Raw genomic sequence first — 16,968 nt, forward strand, 5'->3', positions numbered from 1 at the left:
GGGAAAGAGTGAAAGAAAGTGGGAGGGAGAGAAAGAGAGCGTGATTCATTAGTGTGCTCTAACTCAGAATGCTAGTAGCTGTTTCCTCAGCAACAACACAAAACAGGAAGTGATAATGATGTCACATCAAACTCCAGCCTTAGCTGACTCCTACGTCTATGAGTATGAATCATTCACACACAGAGACAATGCAGCAGAGGACAGGCACCCACAAGCCTCATATGACATCATCCATGATTTAATTCACCTTAAAAAGGAACTGTGTCAAATTCACCTTTTGTTTCACCATTTAAAGATATTGGTGATTTTTGCTAATTAACAAAACATAAAAATATAATTTACATTGGTGCACAGTATAAGCGATTTACAAAAGAGCAACAGCAGCAATTCATTACAGTTAAGAATAATAAACTAATATGAAATGTTGACTCTGATATCAGAGCGATATGTGGTTATTGTTTTAATGTTTTCTCAAAGTTTTGGACGTTTTTGGTTGTTGATGAATGAATATACTGCATATGTGCAGCAGGTCACACATCTGTTTGTAATTTTTCACATGATCCTTTGTAATATTTCAGTGTCTCGAGGTAGATTTCAAAGATTTACTGCACATGAGTGATACTGTAATGGATCACTCAAAATTTTGGAACTAGATGAATCCTGAATCCTTTGATATTGTTCAGTCATGTTGTTTGACCTGGCATGACCTCCTCACAGTTTCTAGCATCTGGTATCGGCTGCTTAGGTCTATCTTGTTTGAGGCAGATGGTTGCATTTACTAACATCTGGCTGGCTTTACATTATAACATTATATGGTACGTCCCAAACAGTGGTCTGTAGGCTGTAGCTTTTTCAGTACAATTTGAAACTCAAGAATTGGTCGTATGTACCGCACTAGCACAAAATTATAAAGCTGAAGAGAAAATATTGTATATCAGGAGTAAATTTTTATGCAAGTCTATTTGTTTGAAAACAGCAGCATGGAAAATATTTGGTCATTTAGCCTCTCACTTATTTACATAGGCGAACAGCAGAGTACATTTATAACAGGGAGATTTAACGGTTGATTAACAAGTGATGGTCAGCACACAGTCACTGTCACTGGCTGATCAGAAGGAACATTCCTCCTGCTCCTTGTGAACACAGCACCTTACACGGATGCTTGTGTCACACCTGACAGATTCCCAGTCTTGTCAAAGTTTTGTCAAAGAGGTGGGAGGTCGACATTTTTTCTTTAGTTAAAAAATTCCTTTTATGTCTAATATGACACATTATAAAGGAGTGTCATGACATTCTGCTATTGTGTAGTTAAATTCAAATATGCATGTTTATAAAGTATTTGTTTTAATTATACAGATAGGCAGTATTTTTACAGCTAATTAAAAATTTGCTAAGAAGAGTCAATATGGTGGTTAGTTATACATTTACATTAATAATACATTAGATGACATATTATGCTGCAAAAGTGTCACAGAAGTTGGACACATTCATATTTAAGCACATGTTTTATGCCACCCCTGTACTGACATACATACACTCGTGTGTAGGCTACACAGAGGTGGCATAAATGTACTAAAGCAGGAATTATAATCAAACAAATCCTGTTGTTTTTACAATAGTGCTAAATTAAGTCATGCTGGGTCATGCTGCTAGTAAAATCAGTTTTATACTTTTACAGTCGAACAAGTGGTAAAGAGAAAGACACATGATTAATCGAAGTTCATCACAATAGCATTTCTACAAGCTGTGGTAAATACTAATTAAAAGGTACACAATGTCGTGGCACAAATAAACATGAATTAAACAGCATAAATTGTAACATAAAACCCTATAATTCAATACCATTAAATGCAAAATGTCACACAAGGAATTCTGGGAATGTCTATTTACAGTATTTCACTGTAAATGAGTAGATCACTTGTTATTTTTCACAAACTGTACTTTTAACAGAATTTTAAAGTAATTTATTTTCACAAAATATTTTATGTTATGTTAGTAGATTATATTATATATAGCCTAACCAATGAACAGGTCTTTTACAGGTAAATTTAAAAGCACTTACAAAATATATATATTTTTTACAAAAATAAACAAAATGTTTTAAAAATGAATGTGTAAATGAAATGAATGCAAGTATGAAAATATATAAAACATCTTAAAATACATATGAAATACACGTTCTTACAAAAATGCACTGTACAGTAAAGTTAATTTACACATACAAACAACAACAAAGGTGTGAAATACATGAAAAGTTATTTTACAAAAGTATTTGGTTTATAAACACTTATAAATCACAGAGCCAGTAGCCTTTCTGTGGTAGTAATGATAATTTTAGTGCATTAAGTAAAAAGTTAATCGTTTTTGCATTCCCATCCAGTGAGACTAATACACCTCACACTTTTAAAGCCTAGCTGGCAAAAGGTGCACTGAAAAAATCAATAATATAGTTGCTTATGTAGCCCTTCTCAGTTAAGCATTCCTAGTCTTTCTCCTCTCAGGTGAACAGCAGCATGTTTGTCTCGCCGGTCCCTCCTCCTCCTCCTGATCCTCCGTCATGCTGCTTTGCCCCCCATCCCCCTCCCATTGGCTGGCAGCCGTCTAAACAGATCCAGCTGCAATCACCGCCACCGCTGCTGCTGCAACGAGCTGCCGGCTATTTGATCACCCCCATCCCGCACAGCCTCTGCCTTCGCCGGTCTGCAAGCTCACGGACATCTGCCAACACATCCATTATGACGGGCGTCGCGGCTGCCTCTTTCTTCTCCAACGTTTGTCGGTTTGGCGGTTGCGGGCTGCATTTCGAGTCCCTGGGCGAGCTCATCGTTCACATCGAAGATAACCACATCGGTGAGTGGCGCTCCGGTTTCGGCCTGCCGTCCCGCTAAGCAGCTGGTCTCAAGCGCCGAGAAGGCGCGTCTCTGCGCCGCGCATTTGGCTGGGTTCTATGCAGTGACGCGCTAATTCACGTGTACGAACTCGCAGGAAATTTAATAGCATTAGCATTGACTCGATTTATTTAGGAGGCGATAGATAGTCATAAGCAGGTTTTAGCTACGGGTGCACGGGTTCGTGCACAGTTACCAGAAGCTGCTCTGTTTAGATCTAGGCCTGTATGTACTTATGGCAAGCCGGATTAACATGTATTGCTTGAAGAAACTAATACAGTATTTTGTTGTTAGCAATGTTAGTAGTTTTAGGTTAAAGGTACAATTTGTAAGATATTTGCAGTAAAATATCCAAAAACCACTAGGCTAATGTTATATATTTTGTCCAGCTGATTACGAACAATATCTCTAATGTTTTCAACTACTTGTAAATCATGAGAAAATTCCCATTCTAAACAGTGACACGGGGCAGTTCAGTCGCCTGTCAATAACGTTAGTTTACTGTCTGCCGCTGGTTCTGTTGACAAGGACAGCTCCAATAAACCTAAGCGTATGGGCTAACCAACCAACCCAAGAGTTTGGGACAAGAGGAGAGAAACTGCGAGGGTCAGTATCGGTGTTACATTTTGTAGATGGAGAGAGCTTCGCGACAAACTTTAACTAGAAAGAGATGATCTCACTTGTGTTTTACTCAACAGGTGAGTTGTTTTGATTCGTATCTTTACAGAAAATGTTTGCTATTATAACGATCAACAAGATAAGTATTATGGGGCATAATGCCAAACGCCAAAAATGCCAAACACGGGGCATCGCGTCTCTAGAACTGCGCGTCTTTGCATTAACTTTGTATGTAATCTACTCGCGTAAATCATTGAACTCGTGTTTGCTATGTATGCCCATTTATTGTGTTAGAAGACAACAAATCCAATCATTCCACTATCCTTCTTACTGTGCGTTCACACCGCCGGCGTTGAGAGCGTCAAAGCGGCCGGAAGTCATTCATTTTCAATGTAAGCCGGCATCGAGCAGCGACGAGGAGCGGCGCGGCGCGACTTGGCCGTTGAGAGCGTCGAGGAGAGTTGAAATCAAGGCAACTTTATGGTAATGAGCTATGACGCGGTTGGGCAGCAACCAATCGGAACGTAGAAGTCCACCGCTTGAGAGGATTCCAGAGAACGCAGCTCCGACCATTAGTTCCCAAGCACAATGGAGGACAGGTTGATTATTGCTGTTTCAAGTTTGCAATAATCTATGAGGTGTCCCTGTTTGTGTACAGGGACATAAAAAATAAATTAAAAGTGATACGTTGACCAAGGTGTCTGAGATTTGTTAATTTTAAGTGAAGGATCTTAATATTTCGTCCACAACAATATGTAATGAGGTTAACTTATAACGTTACCCTCCTTGTGGTTAGTCTGCACGAGATCAACTAGCTTGTTTGCTTTGCGGCCGCTTTAAATACAAAATAAGCATTCGATCTACGTCAGAGCGTCTGAGCGCTCACGAATCTTTCTGCAGCGTCGTGAGCAGAGCGGCAAGAGCGCTTTTTGACGCTCTCGACGCCGGCGGTGTGAACGCACAGTTAGTGTCATCAAACCACGTGATTGTTATTGTTTTGGTTAGTGCACCCTCTAGTGGCAGGTCCTACAACCTGTACCTTTAATAAATAAAAGTTGTCCAATAGTGACTAAAATTAATAATAATTATAATAATTTTTTCAGTTTCTCTACAGTATATATACTAGTTCACAGCATTAAAATGTAATGTACTACTAGTACTTATTCAAATAGCGAATGTTTAATCATTACGTAACCGCACATAATAACTGATATATTTTTTATGTACTAGTACTAATTAATTTGAATTGAATTCAACCGATGAACCTGGCTAAATAAAGGTAAAAAAAAGTTTATATTATAATATACAGTGTATATTATTACTTTATACAGTGTATAAAGGTTTAGATCACATAATTGTCATAAGTCACAGCTGGTTATAAAACTGTTTTACAGATGTTTTGTACTGAAAGCACCCCCCCCCCCCCCCCATTTTTTTTATTTATTTTTTGCCATTTTTCCCCCCAAGTTTTTTCTGTCACCTGATCAATTTGTATATACAGTTCAATCCATTTAACGGGTTGTACTTCTGTCCCCCACAGCCTCGTTTTAATTCCTGTCAAAAATGAAACAAGGCACTTTCCTTACTAAGGTTAAAATGTAAAAATGGCTTGCCATGTCTACGGTAATTAGCGCTTGCTGTAGAGAGCCATTGTTTAAGCTAGTGTTGTGTATTCAAGCTGTCTGTCAAGTCCACAGGAATGAATCCCTGTTTAGGTGTTTAACAGTTACTTTAGGATTAGCATAACTAACTTTTTCAAATGTAACCCCATGTTAGAGAATCACTAGCCTATATGAAGCCAAATTAACTGTATTCAGCGAAATCTGTTGTTGTTTTTCAGTTCTTGTTTTTCGTAATAATGTATTAAATGCATTTTGGTTTAAGAGTTGTGCACTGTAAAACGTTGCACACTGTAAACATTTCAGCCCACAAAAATGGAAAACTTTAATTAAAGTGGTGCACAGTTTAAGTTTAGTGATTCATTGCACTTTTCATTACACCTTGAATCTAATTACTGCTAAAGAATATTTTAATTTAAACTGAATTGAATTACTGATGAAGAAAAATCATCTGAAAGTTCAAGAAATATAGAACATTGTGGTGAAAACATTATTCCAGTGTACAGTAACAGTATTGTATTGTACAGTATTGACCTTACTCTGACTGTCTGTGTGTAGAATATTTGTATGCACTGCTGATCTGTAATTGAAATGCATGAATGTTTATAACTGATATGTAGTGCTTTGCTGTGCTGCTCATATCTATTCTGATGGCAGTTTCACAATGGAAGGCATCTGTCAGAATGAAACACACCTTCACCCTATCTGTGTGTCAGTCAGTGTACTCATAAAGATCAGCTAGTCTGATTTCCATCAGGAAAAGATCTGACCATTGGGGTTAGGGATTTGACCTCAGAGCTCTTGTTTTAATGAGCACAACAATGAAAGACCCCCTAGCCCTTCACACGGATCATTAATAATACTAATCAATAGTAATCCTATTGAGTGTAGACCCCATGCAGTGGCTTGGTTTGGCAGTTTGCCAGCCATGAAGATGATTGTTAAAATTCATAGAGTAAATTAAAGAGTTAGAACTAGTTTGTTCTGCACTATTAGTGTTTTCAATGGGTGATTAATGTTAAAACTCGACAGGGACAAGCTATGTTTTAGAGAACGGGCATACAGAGCAGGATACAGACTCTGTCCGCATCTCCTGGATTACATCCCATGATTGTCTCCAACTCTTCCTCTGTTTCATCGCTTTAAGAAATCATACACACTTGTAACAAATGAAGTATTGGTAATGGCAGGTCATTATTTAGGCAACAATTGTATATTTACTGACATAAAGTGATAACGAATGGTAAAATGCTTACAAACCTATTTAAAACAAAGGTTCTTTGAAAATAGCTGTAGCTACCATGTATGGCCTTGAATGACTTTTGACTTTAAGTGTAATCTCAGAAGCCCCGATTCTGTATTTAGTTTAGTATTGGTAGTAAAAGCTATTTAGACACATTTTGCATACTATATCAGAACAATGTCAGGGTTAGCCAATCAGTTTCAGTGTTTTGTTACAATTTATAGATGAAATTGTTGATACCTTTCACTAATAAGCTTCAGGTAAGCTGTTTGAGAGGTAGATGAGAGAAAGTTTTTGGCCTCAAAGTACTTTAAGTGATATTAGGCAAACAGACAGGTTTACTCAATTGAGGTTACACAACTACTTCCGTGATTAATAACTTGCATTATAACATTGTTACAAACAACATTGTTTCAGATGTTAAGAAGTCATATTGGTGTTAGGTCAGTCGGTTTCTTTGTTACACCAAGTGTTTTCTTGCAATACGATTTTCAATTGTTGTCACTTGCTTGTCTTATTTGACTTCCATATGATGTTGTTTGTGTATTGTGTGCTGATTCTTTCATATAGTTTTTTCTAAATGCAAATGGTGTTTAGGGTATATGCATTTTCATTTCTTTAGTTATCAAATAAACTGTTGACACTGTAAAATAATTACATGAACTGCCTTATCCTGCTTGTTTTAATTGTTCTTTAGACTGATCAGGCTATAGTGGGCTACAGTTTGCATGCAGTCGGTTTTGACTCGCGAGTGAATATAAAGTTACATGAACTTATGTAACATTGCCTCCTTGCGGTAAGATTGTGGTGTTTTTAACCACTTGACTCGGTGGACAGACTGTCATAAGATCTGTGCGCATTTATATTATGTAATCAAACAGTACCAAGAAAGAGCTGTCATGTTGCCCTGTATAGAAGACTAGCTTAAACTATATATTTTGACATATAGTCTAGCTGAATAAAATAAGAGATTCGACTGACAGATAGGTAGCTATCGCAGGTATCAGAACAACCCAGCTGTGCGTCTTTAATATTCGTCAGGATGAATGTGAGAAAGAGATAACATGCAAACAAACACTAAAAGGAAAGTTCATTGGATATATCTGTTTATAGTTGTCTAGGCCGAAAGGAATTTAGCCTGATGTCATACCCTCCCGGGATAGTCGGGCCTCAGGGTATTCGGACCTGTATTTAAGTTGTTGTTTAGTGTTGTGGCAGTGGACATTTGTTCAGACATGCCCGTTTCATTTGCTATCTATTGTATTTCCATGTTGTAGGTTACAAATGACATCATTTTAAACAACTGAAGTGTTACTCTGTTATGTCCCGGGTTTGTAGTCTCTTATCGTCTGCGTATTGCGCGACTGTAAATACAACTAAATTAAACGTAGGTGAAACATCTAAAAAGGGTTTAGTAAATCACTGAAAGTAAAAAAAAAAAAAAAAAAAAAAAACATCTCGCAGAAATGTTAGCTCCTAAACCATAGGTAAACAGTAACTCAGCGCCATGTGGAACTCTCTACAGACCTTTTTTGTTGTTGTTCTCTAACCTAGCATACATCAAAAGATTTTGATTTATTAATTTAACCTTAAAAATAAAACTATAGGGCCCTCGGAGTACTAGATGGCTACTTGAACGCGTTTCTTTCAGTGACCAGAAGATGTCAGGCTTGTTACACAATATCCTTTTGCTCTTGTCGCTAAAGGAAGTGCTAGATTTTTTTTAGATGTAAACCATAAAATATCGACTGGCTTTGTAAATATTAATGTTTTATTCTCTCAAGGCCAAAATGGCCTAGTATACCTAATAACACAGTTCTCATTTATAGCGTTGAGTTTTTTTTCTTCTTCATATTGTTAAGGAATAATCATGGCAGATTTATCACTAAGGATCTGTTGCATTTTATATTTCTCAGTAGCCTTCCTTTTTTTGATCTGCACAGTGATATTATGTTGAACATTTAAACAGGCTAGTTCTTCAAAAAAAAAAAAAAAAAAAAAACGTATACAATTATTGTTATTGGACATCTACGAATAGTTGCAATAATAGTTGATGAAATGTGACAAACTAATTTCAAGAAATAATAATTATAATCATAGAAGTTAATTCTGCTTAGCTCTGTTGAGATCATTGTGATTTTTATTTGTGTGTGTGTTTATAAGAGAGAGAGTTGCATTAAATGGCTCGTCAGGCTTTTTTATGAGGCAATTAGTGAGATCCAGTGGAAAATCCATTATACCAACTTTCCTAGTCCCACCCAAAACCCAGTGTGCGTTTGTCTGTATGTGCCGGTGTGCATAATTCGTGCATTTGTGTGTGAATGCTTATGTTTTTGTTTCCCTTTCCATGTGTGTGCTCGTCCTTGAGCTTGCGTGTGTTTGTGTGTACATTCGGAAGTGTTTGGAGCATTGTATCCTGCTGAGGTCTGAGAAGTGTAATTACAGCCTCGTTTAGAGTTCTCTCCATCCCCTCCTTCCTGCCTGTCTTCCCCCCCTCCCCCTTCCCTCCATCCGGAGACCTGCTGCTCTCCAGCACATTAAAACACTCCCCTGCTTTTTAATTAGCCGTCTGGAAAACAAACACAGCATTCCTGCATCGCTGCTCCATGCCAGGCTCCTCTGACTTTTGCACACACTCACACTAACACACACATATTGCTTTCTGATGGTTTTTGTGCTGTATTCCACCACTGGGTGGCACATTTGCTCTTCTGGTGGTTTCAGAGCCCTCTTGAAAAGTTTCCAACTATTCCAAAATGTTCTTACAGGGATGCATATCTGTCTAATTCAGATCCACCTGATTCCAAATCAGTGTGTAGAACAGCAGTAAATAGCCCAGAGAGGATTGATAGGCAGAGGATTTAATGATATGGCTGTGAATAAAAGGCATGTTTATTGGAGAAAGTTCTTTAATGTCCTCACAGAAGGGCCAGTATTATTAGCCCTGCATAAAGATTTCACAGGGATTTAATACTGGTCATGGCCCATTAAAATGTAACATTACTGCTACTGCTTGGGACAAGTGGTGCTTTCAACTCTACTTCCTGCTGCCGTAAGGATGGTTGTTGTTTGTACTGAATTATGACGGCTGTTATTGGAAGTTTATGATTTTACTAAATGTGAAAATTAACTCTGGGGCTTTCAGTTTAAGAGGCACTGAATGTTAAGTGTTCGTGTGTGTGTGTTTCTTTCTGCTTGTGTATTTCCTTGCTACTTTTCCCGTGGAAAGACCTTGTGTGCCTCCATTTTCTAGGTGAAGGGAAATCATAAAATTGGAAAACATTAACTCTGCCCTCCCTTCACTGTTCTGCACCTGGCAAATGTAATTATACTTCACCCCTACACACATAATTCTAGAGATTTAAAGGAATAATTCACCCTACAGAAGTGAAAATTCTGTCAGCATTTTCTCACCCTGATGTTCTTCAAGACCCATATTAATAGTAAAGGACGGTTCTTTTTCATATAATGCATTGAAAGTGAACCAAGACTGCACTGACTACTTTTTTATTTTTTATCATGCTTTTTATTATTCAGATTTTTATAGCCCTGGTATCCTCATCCTCTTTCTTTGTGATGAAAAAGAGTAGCATAAACATTCTTCAGAATGGGTTTTTTATTGTTGCATGAAAGAAAGAAAGTCATAGTAGTTTGAAACCATATAAGGGTGAGTTAATTATGACAGCTATTTAATGTCTCTTTATTGAAGCTCTCTAAACTTGTTTCCGCCACAGAATAAAAATTACAAAAAGTAATATTTGTTATATATAGTGATATAATAGTGAAGATTTGTTTTCATGCAATTCACAGTATACTTCTTGCAATTTGCAGTTTTAAGAAGTCAGGAAGAGGTCAGAACTGTGAGATTAGAAGTCACAATTACTTTCTTATATTTTATTCCGTGTCAGAAACACATTAATTGTAAATAACTCCAGAAAGGTTCATTTGTGACTCTAATTTGTGTAAAGTTATGGGATTGAATTATAAATTGTAATAAAATAATAAATGCATAAATGCTGGTGTGCAGGTAAAATAAAATAAAAACACTCAAGCTTACAATGATGTTAAACCTAAGCTTGAAACTGCTTTTGATAGACTACAGGTAAGTATTTCCTGTTTGTAGTGTTTTATAACCATTTAGTTAAATTAATTTTCAATTGTTTTTAATTTAGCAGTTGCTTTAAAACTTGAAAGTGCACACCTGCAGCTAAAATGATTTGGGAACACTAATAAACCACTGAAGACCACCTCAGTGGACCACCTGAGATACACAAATGTGTGTGTGTGAGGATGTGTGTCCTTTTTATGAGGTGAGGAAGGCCTAATCCATGCAGTGCAGTCACCAGAAAGCACTCTGATGAGATTAAGGCAGAAGCAGACACAGGTAGCACTCTAGACTGGTTTCTTTAAAAGACATCAAGGAAACGTAGCCTAATCTGTGCTGTTTTTTACAATTCATTTGTGTTTTGGGATTCAAGTCATGCTATTAAAGATTGTGTGACAGAGTGCCAAAAATGTATATTCGCGTGCGAGATCTGGCAAGTTCTGCATAGCAATAAGTGTGCATGAAGACATTTCTCCATGTTCAAGGAGAATAATGGTTAAGCGAACACGGTGGAATGCTTTTAATGGCTTGGAGTAAGAGCTCATTTAGACATATGGGACCTATTATATACACTGCCTGTTATACACAAATATAACTGCACACACGCATGCAATGCGACCCATTTGAATGCAAAAAAACCTGCTTTCCTTTTTCTACTTTCTCCACATGGTCATTGAAAATAATCATGCAGAATATGCCAGCTTCACACACACACACAAACACTCATACACTTTTCTCTTTGTGAGGTCTTCTGTGCACCATTTATGTTTTAATGAGCTCTAAGAAGCAATTAACATCTTACAATTCACACACACTCTTTCAAACATATACACATACAGTGTGGTAAACAGTGTATTAGTTAACTAACATTTTGAATGTTTACACATAAGATAAATCCTGATCAATGTCATCATATTTTGCCACATAAGGGCAGTCTCAGGCCGAGATTGAAACTATAACCAGACAGAGTTGGTAGAGGAACCTTTGAAGCATTGCCTGGTGGCCTCAGGCAATGGAAGCTGCCTGCTGTCACAAGTAGAATGGAAAAAGTGTGGTGGTGTGGTGGTTAGGTTGAGTCTGCAGGGCATTAGGGGTGCTTGTTTGACGAACGTACAGTAAGCACAAAGTACTGTTTCAGGCTGCTGCTTTGTCTGTGTGCATCTATGTATTATAGCATATCTTTGACCTATATGTGCATATCTTTATCTTCAGCTTTTCCTGTGTTTTGCAGTCTAAAGCAATTGTGTTTTCTCTATTCCTCTCTCAGACACAGATCCCAGAGTTCTGGAGAGGCAGGAGCTGCAGCAGCCCACATATGTTGCTCTGAGCTACATTAATAGGTATGTTGAAATAATGTATACTAATTTGTGTAGTAAAAATACGAATATACGCACTACCATTCAAAGTTTGGGGATTTTTTTAAATAAGTTATTTAGTTTAGCAAAATGCATACAAATGTGACTGAAGATTTTGAAATGTTAAAAAGTCTTTGGAACTTTCTATTTATCAAATAATCCTGAAAAAAAAATTATCATAGTTTCCACAAAATTTAGCAGCATAACTGTTTTTAACTGATGATGATAAGAAATGTTTCTTGAGTATAATTCAGGATCATGTGACACGAAAAACTGGAGTAATGGTATATGTGTGTGTATATATATATATATATAATGAGATATCTATCTATCTATATAAAAATATGCTTTAAATTGATCAAAAGATGATGAAGACATTTATAATGTTATAAAAGATTTATATTTTAGATAAATGCTGTTCTTCTGAACATTCTATTCATCAAAATAAAACTGAAAAATTCTACAGCTGTTTTCAACATGTTTTTTGAACAGAGAATCAGAATATCAGAATGATTTCTGAAGGATCATGTGATTGGAGTAATGGTGCTAAAAATGTAGCTTTGAAAAACAACGAATAAATTACATTTGAAAATATATTCAAATAGAAAACAGTTATTTGAAATAGTACAAATATTTCATAATTGTTCTGTTTTTGCTGTACTATGGATCAAATAACTGCTGGCTTGGTGAGGAGGAGAAACTTCTTTAAAAAAACAAAAACAAAATCTTATTGTTCAAAAACGTTTGACTGGTAGTGTGTATGCAAGACTTTTCAAACTAAACTGCAATGGGAAATTTCTGTAACAATGATATACACTTGGGAGGTCAGTACAGAAGGTTTACAATTGTATTTAACACATATTTTAGTTATCCATTTCCAAATGTAGCTTTTGCCGTGTTGTCATTTTAAAGAACAATAGTCCTCAGGTGCATCATTACCTGCACATCAATCTATTAACAAGGCCTTTTGTTTGTTTTTTCTTCAGGTTCATGACTGAAGCGGCACGCAGAGAGCAAGAAACTCAGAAGAAGAAGGTCCAACCTAAAATTGCTATATCAGTCACCGGAGGTGTATCTCGTAACAGTACGGCCACGCCCCCTCGACACAGCAACGGCAGCCTAACTCCACCCGTCACCCCTCCCATCACGCCCTCGTCCTCCTTCCGCAGCAGCACACCCACAGGTGAATGGAGCACGTGTGTGTGATACTGCACACTTTAGATTTAGATATATAAAAACAGCTATTTGAAATATTTCTAACTCATTAGGAGTGTTTGTAATACTCATGGAGAATTCACCGGCTGCTGATTTTTTAATGTCTTTTCATTTGTTATAATTAAGTCTGAAATTTTCAGATTTATTATATTAACCTATAAATTATGGTTTGTTGCATTTGCTATCAAAGAGGTAGTTCCCCCTAAACCTAAAGCCACACTGATTGAATGAGTGTGTGTGTGGCTCGGCTGAAAAGTTTCCATTGGTTTAAATCCAAACTTGGGTGATGTCCATTTCCTGTTTGTTTCATAATGCACTTGTCTTTTAATGAACATTAAAATACGCCTGTAATTATGTCAGTGTATTTTCTGTGTTAAGAAATATGCCAAGAGTCAGAAGCATAAATAACCGACTGCCGGTTAGTTTTAGTTGAATTCTATTTCTTTCAGAAATATTAAATCTAACCTGAACTGTGGGGGGGAAAAAACCCCACATTATACTCCTAATGAAGAAACACTGGATAATTGGAGTAAAAGGGCACATTTGCTTTCTCAGTTCTCATTAGTTCTTTCATCAGCTAATATATGAAGCAAATAAATGACTAATTAAAGAGTTTAACTTTATTGGTGTGCCTCAGGCAGCGAGTGTGATGAGGAGGAGGTGGAGTATGAAGACTCTGACAGCGACGAGTCCTGGACTACAGAAAGTGCCATCAGCTCAGAGTCCATCCTCAGCTCCATGTGCATGAATGGGGGCGATGAGAAACCCTTCGCATGCCCTGTTCCAGGATGCAAGAAAAGATACAAGGTACTGCACTCACAACTCAAAATATTTATATATATATTGAATATTAAGTATTATTGTGGTATAAGAGATTTAATGTGTTTATATTTAGTTTTTTTATAATAAAAATGAATAATAGCATGTAACTGCAGTTTCATCTATGAATAAAATGCAGAAAAACAAAAGCTGTGGTTGGTTACATTATAAGTAATATAGATGATTGCTTCCTGTTAAAGTAGGGAATACCTGCAGGGGATTGTAATAAATGTTTTTTTCTGGAAGTGCTTTCGACTGTCCCTCATTCCCGCTTTTACTTCTGTCTTCTCTTCCAGAATGTGAATGGTATTAAGTACCATGCTAAAAACGGGCACAGGACGCAGATCCGTGTGAGAAAGCCCTTCAAGTGTCGCTGTGGGAAAAGCTATAAAACCTCTCAAGGCCTTAGACATCACACCATCAACTTCCACCCACCTCTGTGATACACACGCCATCGGTTTCAAGTGTACCTAGTCATCCTTTCATTTACATTTCTGGATCACATGTAAACTGGGATCGAATGCTAATTTCATTATTATTATTATTATTGTTTTTCACTTTTTTTCTCTTTATGTATGTGATTTTATATATACATGTAGATATACTTGAACATTTGCACATTCCATGTATATCATTTCTTTATTGCTTCTTTTCCTTTTTTTTCTATTCTTTTTTTGTATGTAGGTGACAGTCACTGATAAATGAAAATGACTGTGCTGAAGATTAGGAAACGACATAAACATTTTTTTCTGATTTTAAAGACTATTCAGAGAAAATGGTTTCAAATCAGAAGAGTTAAGAAATTCTGGATAATTTCTTTTTGTTCATCAAACCTACCAAGTGAAAACTACAGTGGGTATGTTGAAACGTGTATATATATGAAATTATATAAAGACACATTTATATATATTAGTAGCTAAGTTGTATTATCCAAACATTTTATTTTCCATTATATATTTTGCAGAACATTTATATTCTGTTTTATACAAGAAATGTATCTCATCTTTATGGACTTCTTTTTTTATTACATTTCATATTTTTATTTGCTTTGTAGAGAAGCAGTCTTTTATTGTCTGAATTGGAAGGACATTGATCTCAGGTCACAATACAGCTGCCAACTTTCAGACAAACATACCAGTAAACAGGAAAAAGTCACTTCCACTCACGTTGTTCCAGAACATTCCACCCAGAATATCCAAACGGCAGATGTTACGCAGTGTAAAGTTACCTTTCCAGATTTCTTTTGCATGCGGCTGGCATGCAGGCAGCACCTTAGGTGTGAAATTGAATTCTCTGCATGTGGCCTTCTCCAGACGACTGCAAGCGGTCACATGGTTTCTGTCTAGTTGCATTTGAGTTCTGAGCAATATTTGGCATAATGAACCCTGAATGAAGACACACTATTGTTGAAGCCAACAATAATCGCATTTAAAATGCGCAATGCAACATCAGCTTAAAGAAGGGCAGATTTTTTCAGCCCCGCTCCCCTGCTGTTATACCAGCAGTGCAGAAGTGCCAAGTTATTCTTCCCCAACAGAAAAAAACAAAACAAAAAAACATGGATGATCTGCCAAACACACAACGGGTCACATCTGGCTATCCGTTTTGGTGCCTGTTAGCGGAGGAGCCTTAAAGAGGACCTAAACTTCTGTTTGTGTACTCATCCTTGCAGTATTTTTTGTCAGTTGTAGCTCGTACTGTCTTGATTTCGGTCGTTGCTGTTGTTTATTTTTGACTCGTTTCGGACTGTCCTCGTGGTTGTGTTTGTGTAAATGTATTTGTTAGCCTTCTGCTTGCCTTGTATTGTAGGCTACGCCTTGCTAGCATGACACGACCGCTTAGCTGCTCTGCTGTCTCTTGGCTTGTAGTCTTACTGTTACAATCTTTGTTGTCAAAAGTATTATATCATTACTTTATATTGTTCCTGCTAGTATTACAGTTCGATAGTGCCAGATGCATAGCTGCCTGAATATATTTTCTCAACTTTAATTTTAATTGAACGATTTTTGCATCAGTCCTGTTGTCGGCCAAATAAAGCATACCACGGTTTACAAAAAATGTATTTAGCAACTGCTTAGAGCTTAAACCTTTGGTGCAAAGAAGGACCAAGTAAGCTTTCCTATCTACTAGTCTGTTTTTCTTGGTTAGGGTCGGTCAAATGAAACAACATGGACCAAAAATGGCACTGCCAAATCTCCAGATATGAAGTTTGGAAAAATAAGGTGCTGTTCACAGAACAGTGATGGTATCATATTGTGTTTCAGTGGTTCTTTGAACTGTCCACCATGGTATTTATATGGCTTTTTGTGGTACATGTCCAAAAACATGATAACACACTATACTTTTTTGTTAGTGGTGCCAGGATAGGACACAGAAATTCAATACGGACAAATTGTTCCATATATTTGGACCAGGTTCTGAATTTAAACACTAATATCTTGGATTGTCACCATAATTTCTTGGGAAAAAAAATTGAAGTTGAATGAATGGGTAGTTTGTAATTTCGATGCCAAAAACTGGAGCTTGGGAATGAAGGAAGTGTTGGATGCCTATTTGTGAGTGACTCATTGTAGATGACTCACTGTCCTGTTATTTTCCCATTCATCCGGTGTCATGTTTGTTTGTATGTATGTGTGTGTATTTTTGGACGCTGTACCAGTAACCACATTTGTACCCCTCTTTGGCTACAGTCATTTGGTCTCAGCATTGACACGCAAACTAGAACCTGTGAAACGTGATTTTATTGGACAAGATCTGTGTGATTCCTCACACCTACAATGTAGTAATGTGATTGAGATGCATTTATTTTGGAGGGAGTTTGCTATACTATATAGTGAATGTATCGTATTGCAAGTCTTTTGTAAAGTGCTTTTGAAATTATATTTTCGTACTGTATGTTTTTGTGGAAAATGTTTTGTGGAACCGAGGCAATTTGTATGTGAGATGACGTATCATGTGTGCGTGTTTGTGTGAACGAATGAGAGACTCTTTTGAGACGTCTTTATCCTCAAGCTGCAATGTAAACTTTAGGACAATGGTACAAAAATAAAGAAAAGCAAAGAAGCGTGTTCCGTTTCCGTTGATGTAATGATTGATACAAGGACAA

General features: G+C 36.9%; 1 protein-coding gene across 1 annotated transcript; it reads left to right on the forward strand.

Annotated features, from left to right (window-relative positions):
* The first annotated feature begins 2,101 nt into the window (after positions 1 to 2,101).
* jazf1a (JAZF zinc finger 1a) lies at positions 2,102 to 16,930 on the forward strand. Its single transcript, XM_026289903.1, has 5 exons — positions 2,102 to 2,850; positions 11,741 to 11,813; positions 12,815 to 13,011; positions 13,681 to 13,850; positions 14,159 to 16,930. The coding sequence occupies exons 1-5, from the start codon at positions 2,514 to 2,516 to the stop codon at positions 14,303 to 14,305; spliced, it is 924 nt and encodes a 307-aa protein (XP_026145688.1). The 5' UTR covers positions 2,102 to 2,513; the 3' UTR covers positions 14,306 to 16,930.
* The last annotated feature ends 38 nt before the right edge of the window (positions 16,931 to 16,968 follow it).

This window comes from Carassius auratus, chromosome 19 (assembly GCF_003368295.1).
Source record: "Carassius auratus strain Wakin chromosome 19, ASM336829v1, whole genome shotgun sequence".
NCBI classification, from domain to species: domain Eukaryota; kingdom Metazoa; phylum Chordata; class Actinopteri; order Cypriniformes; family Cyprinidae; genus Carassius; species Carassius auratus.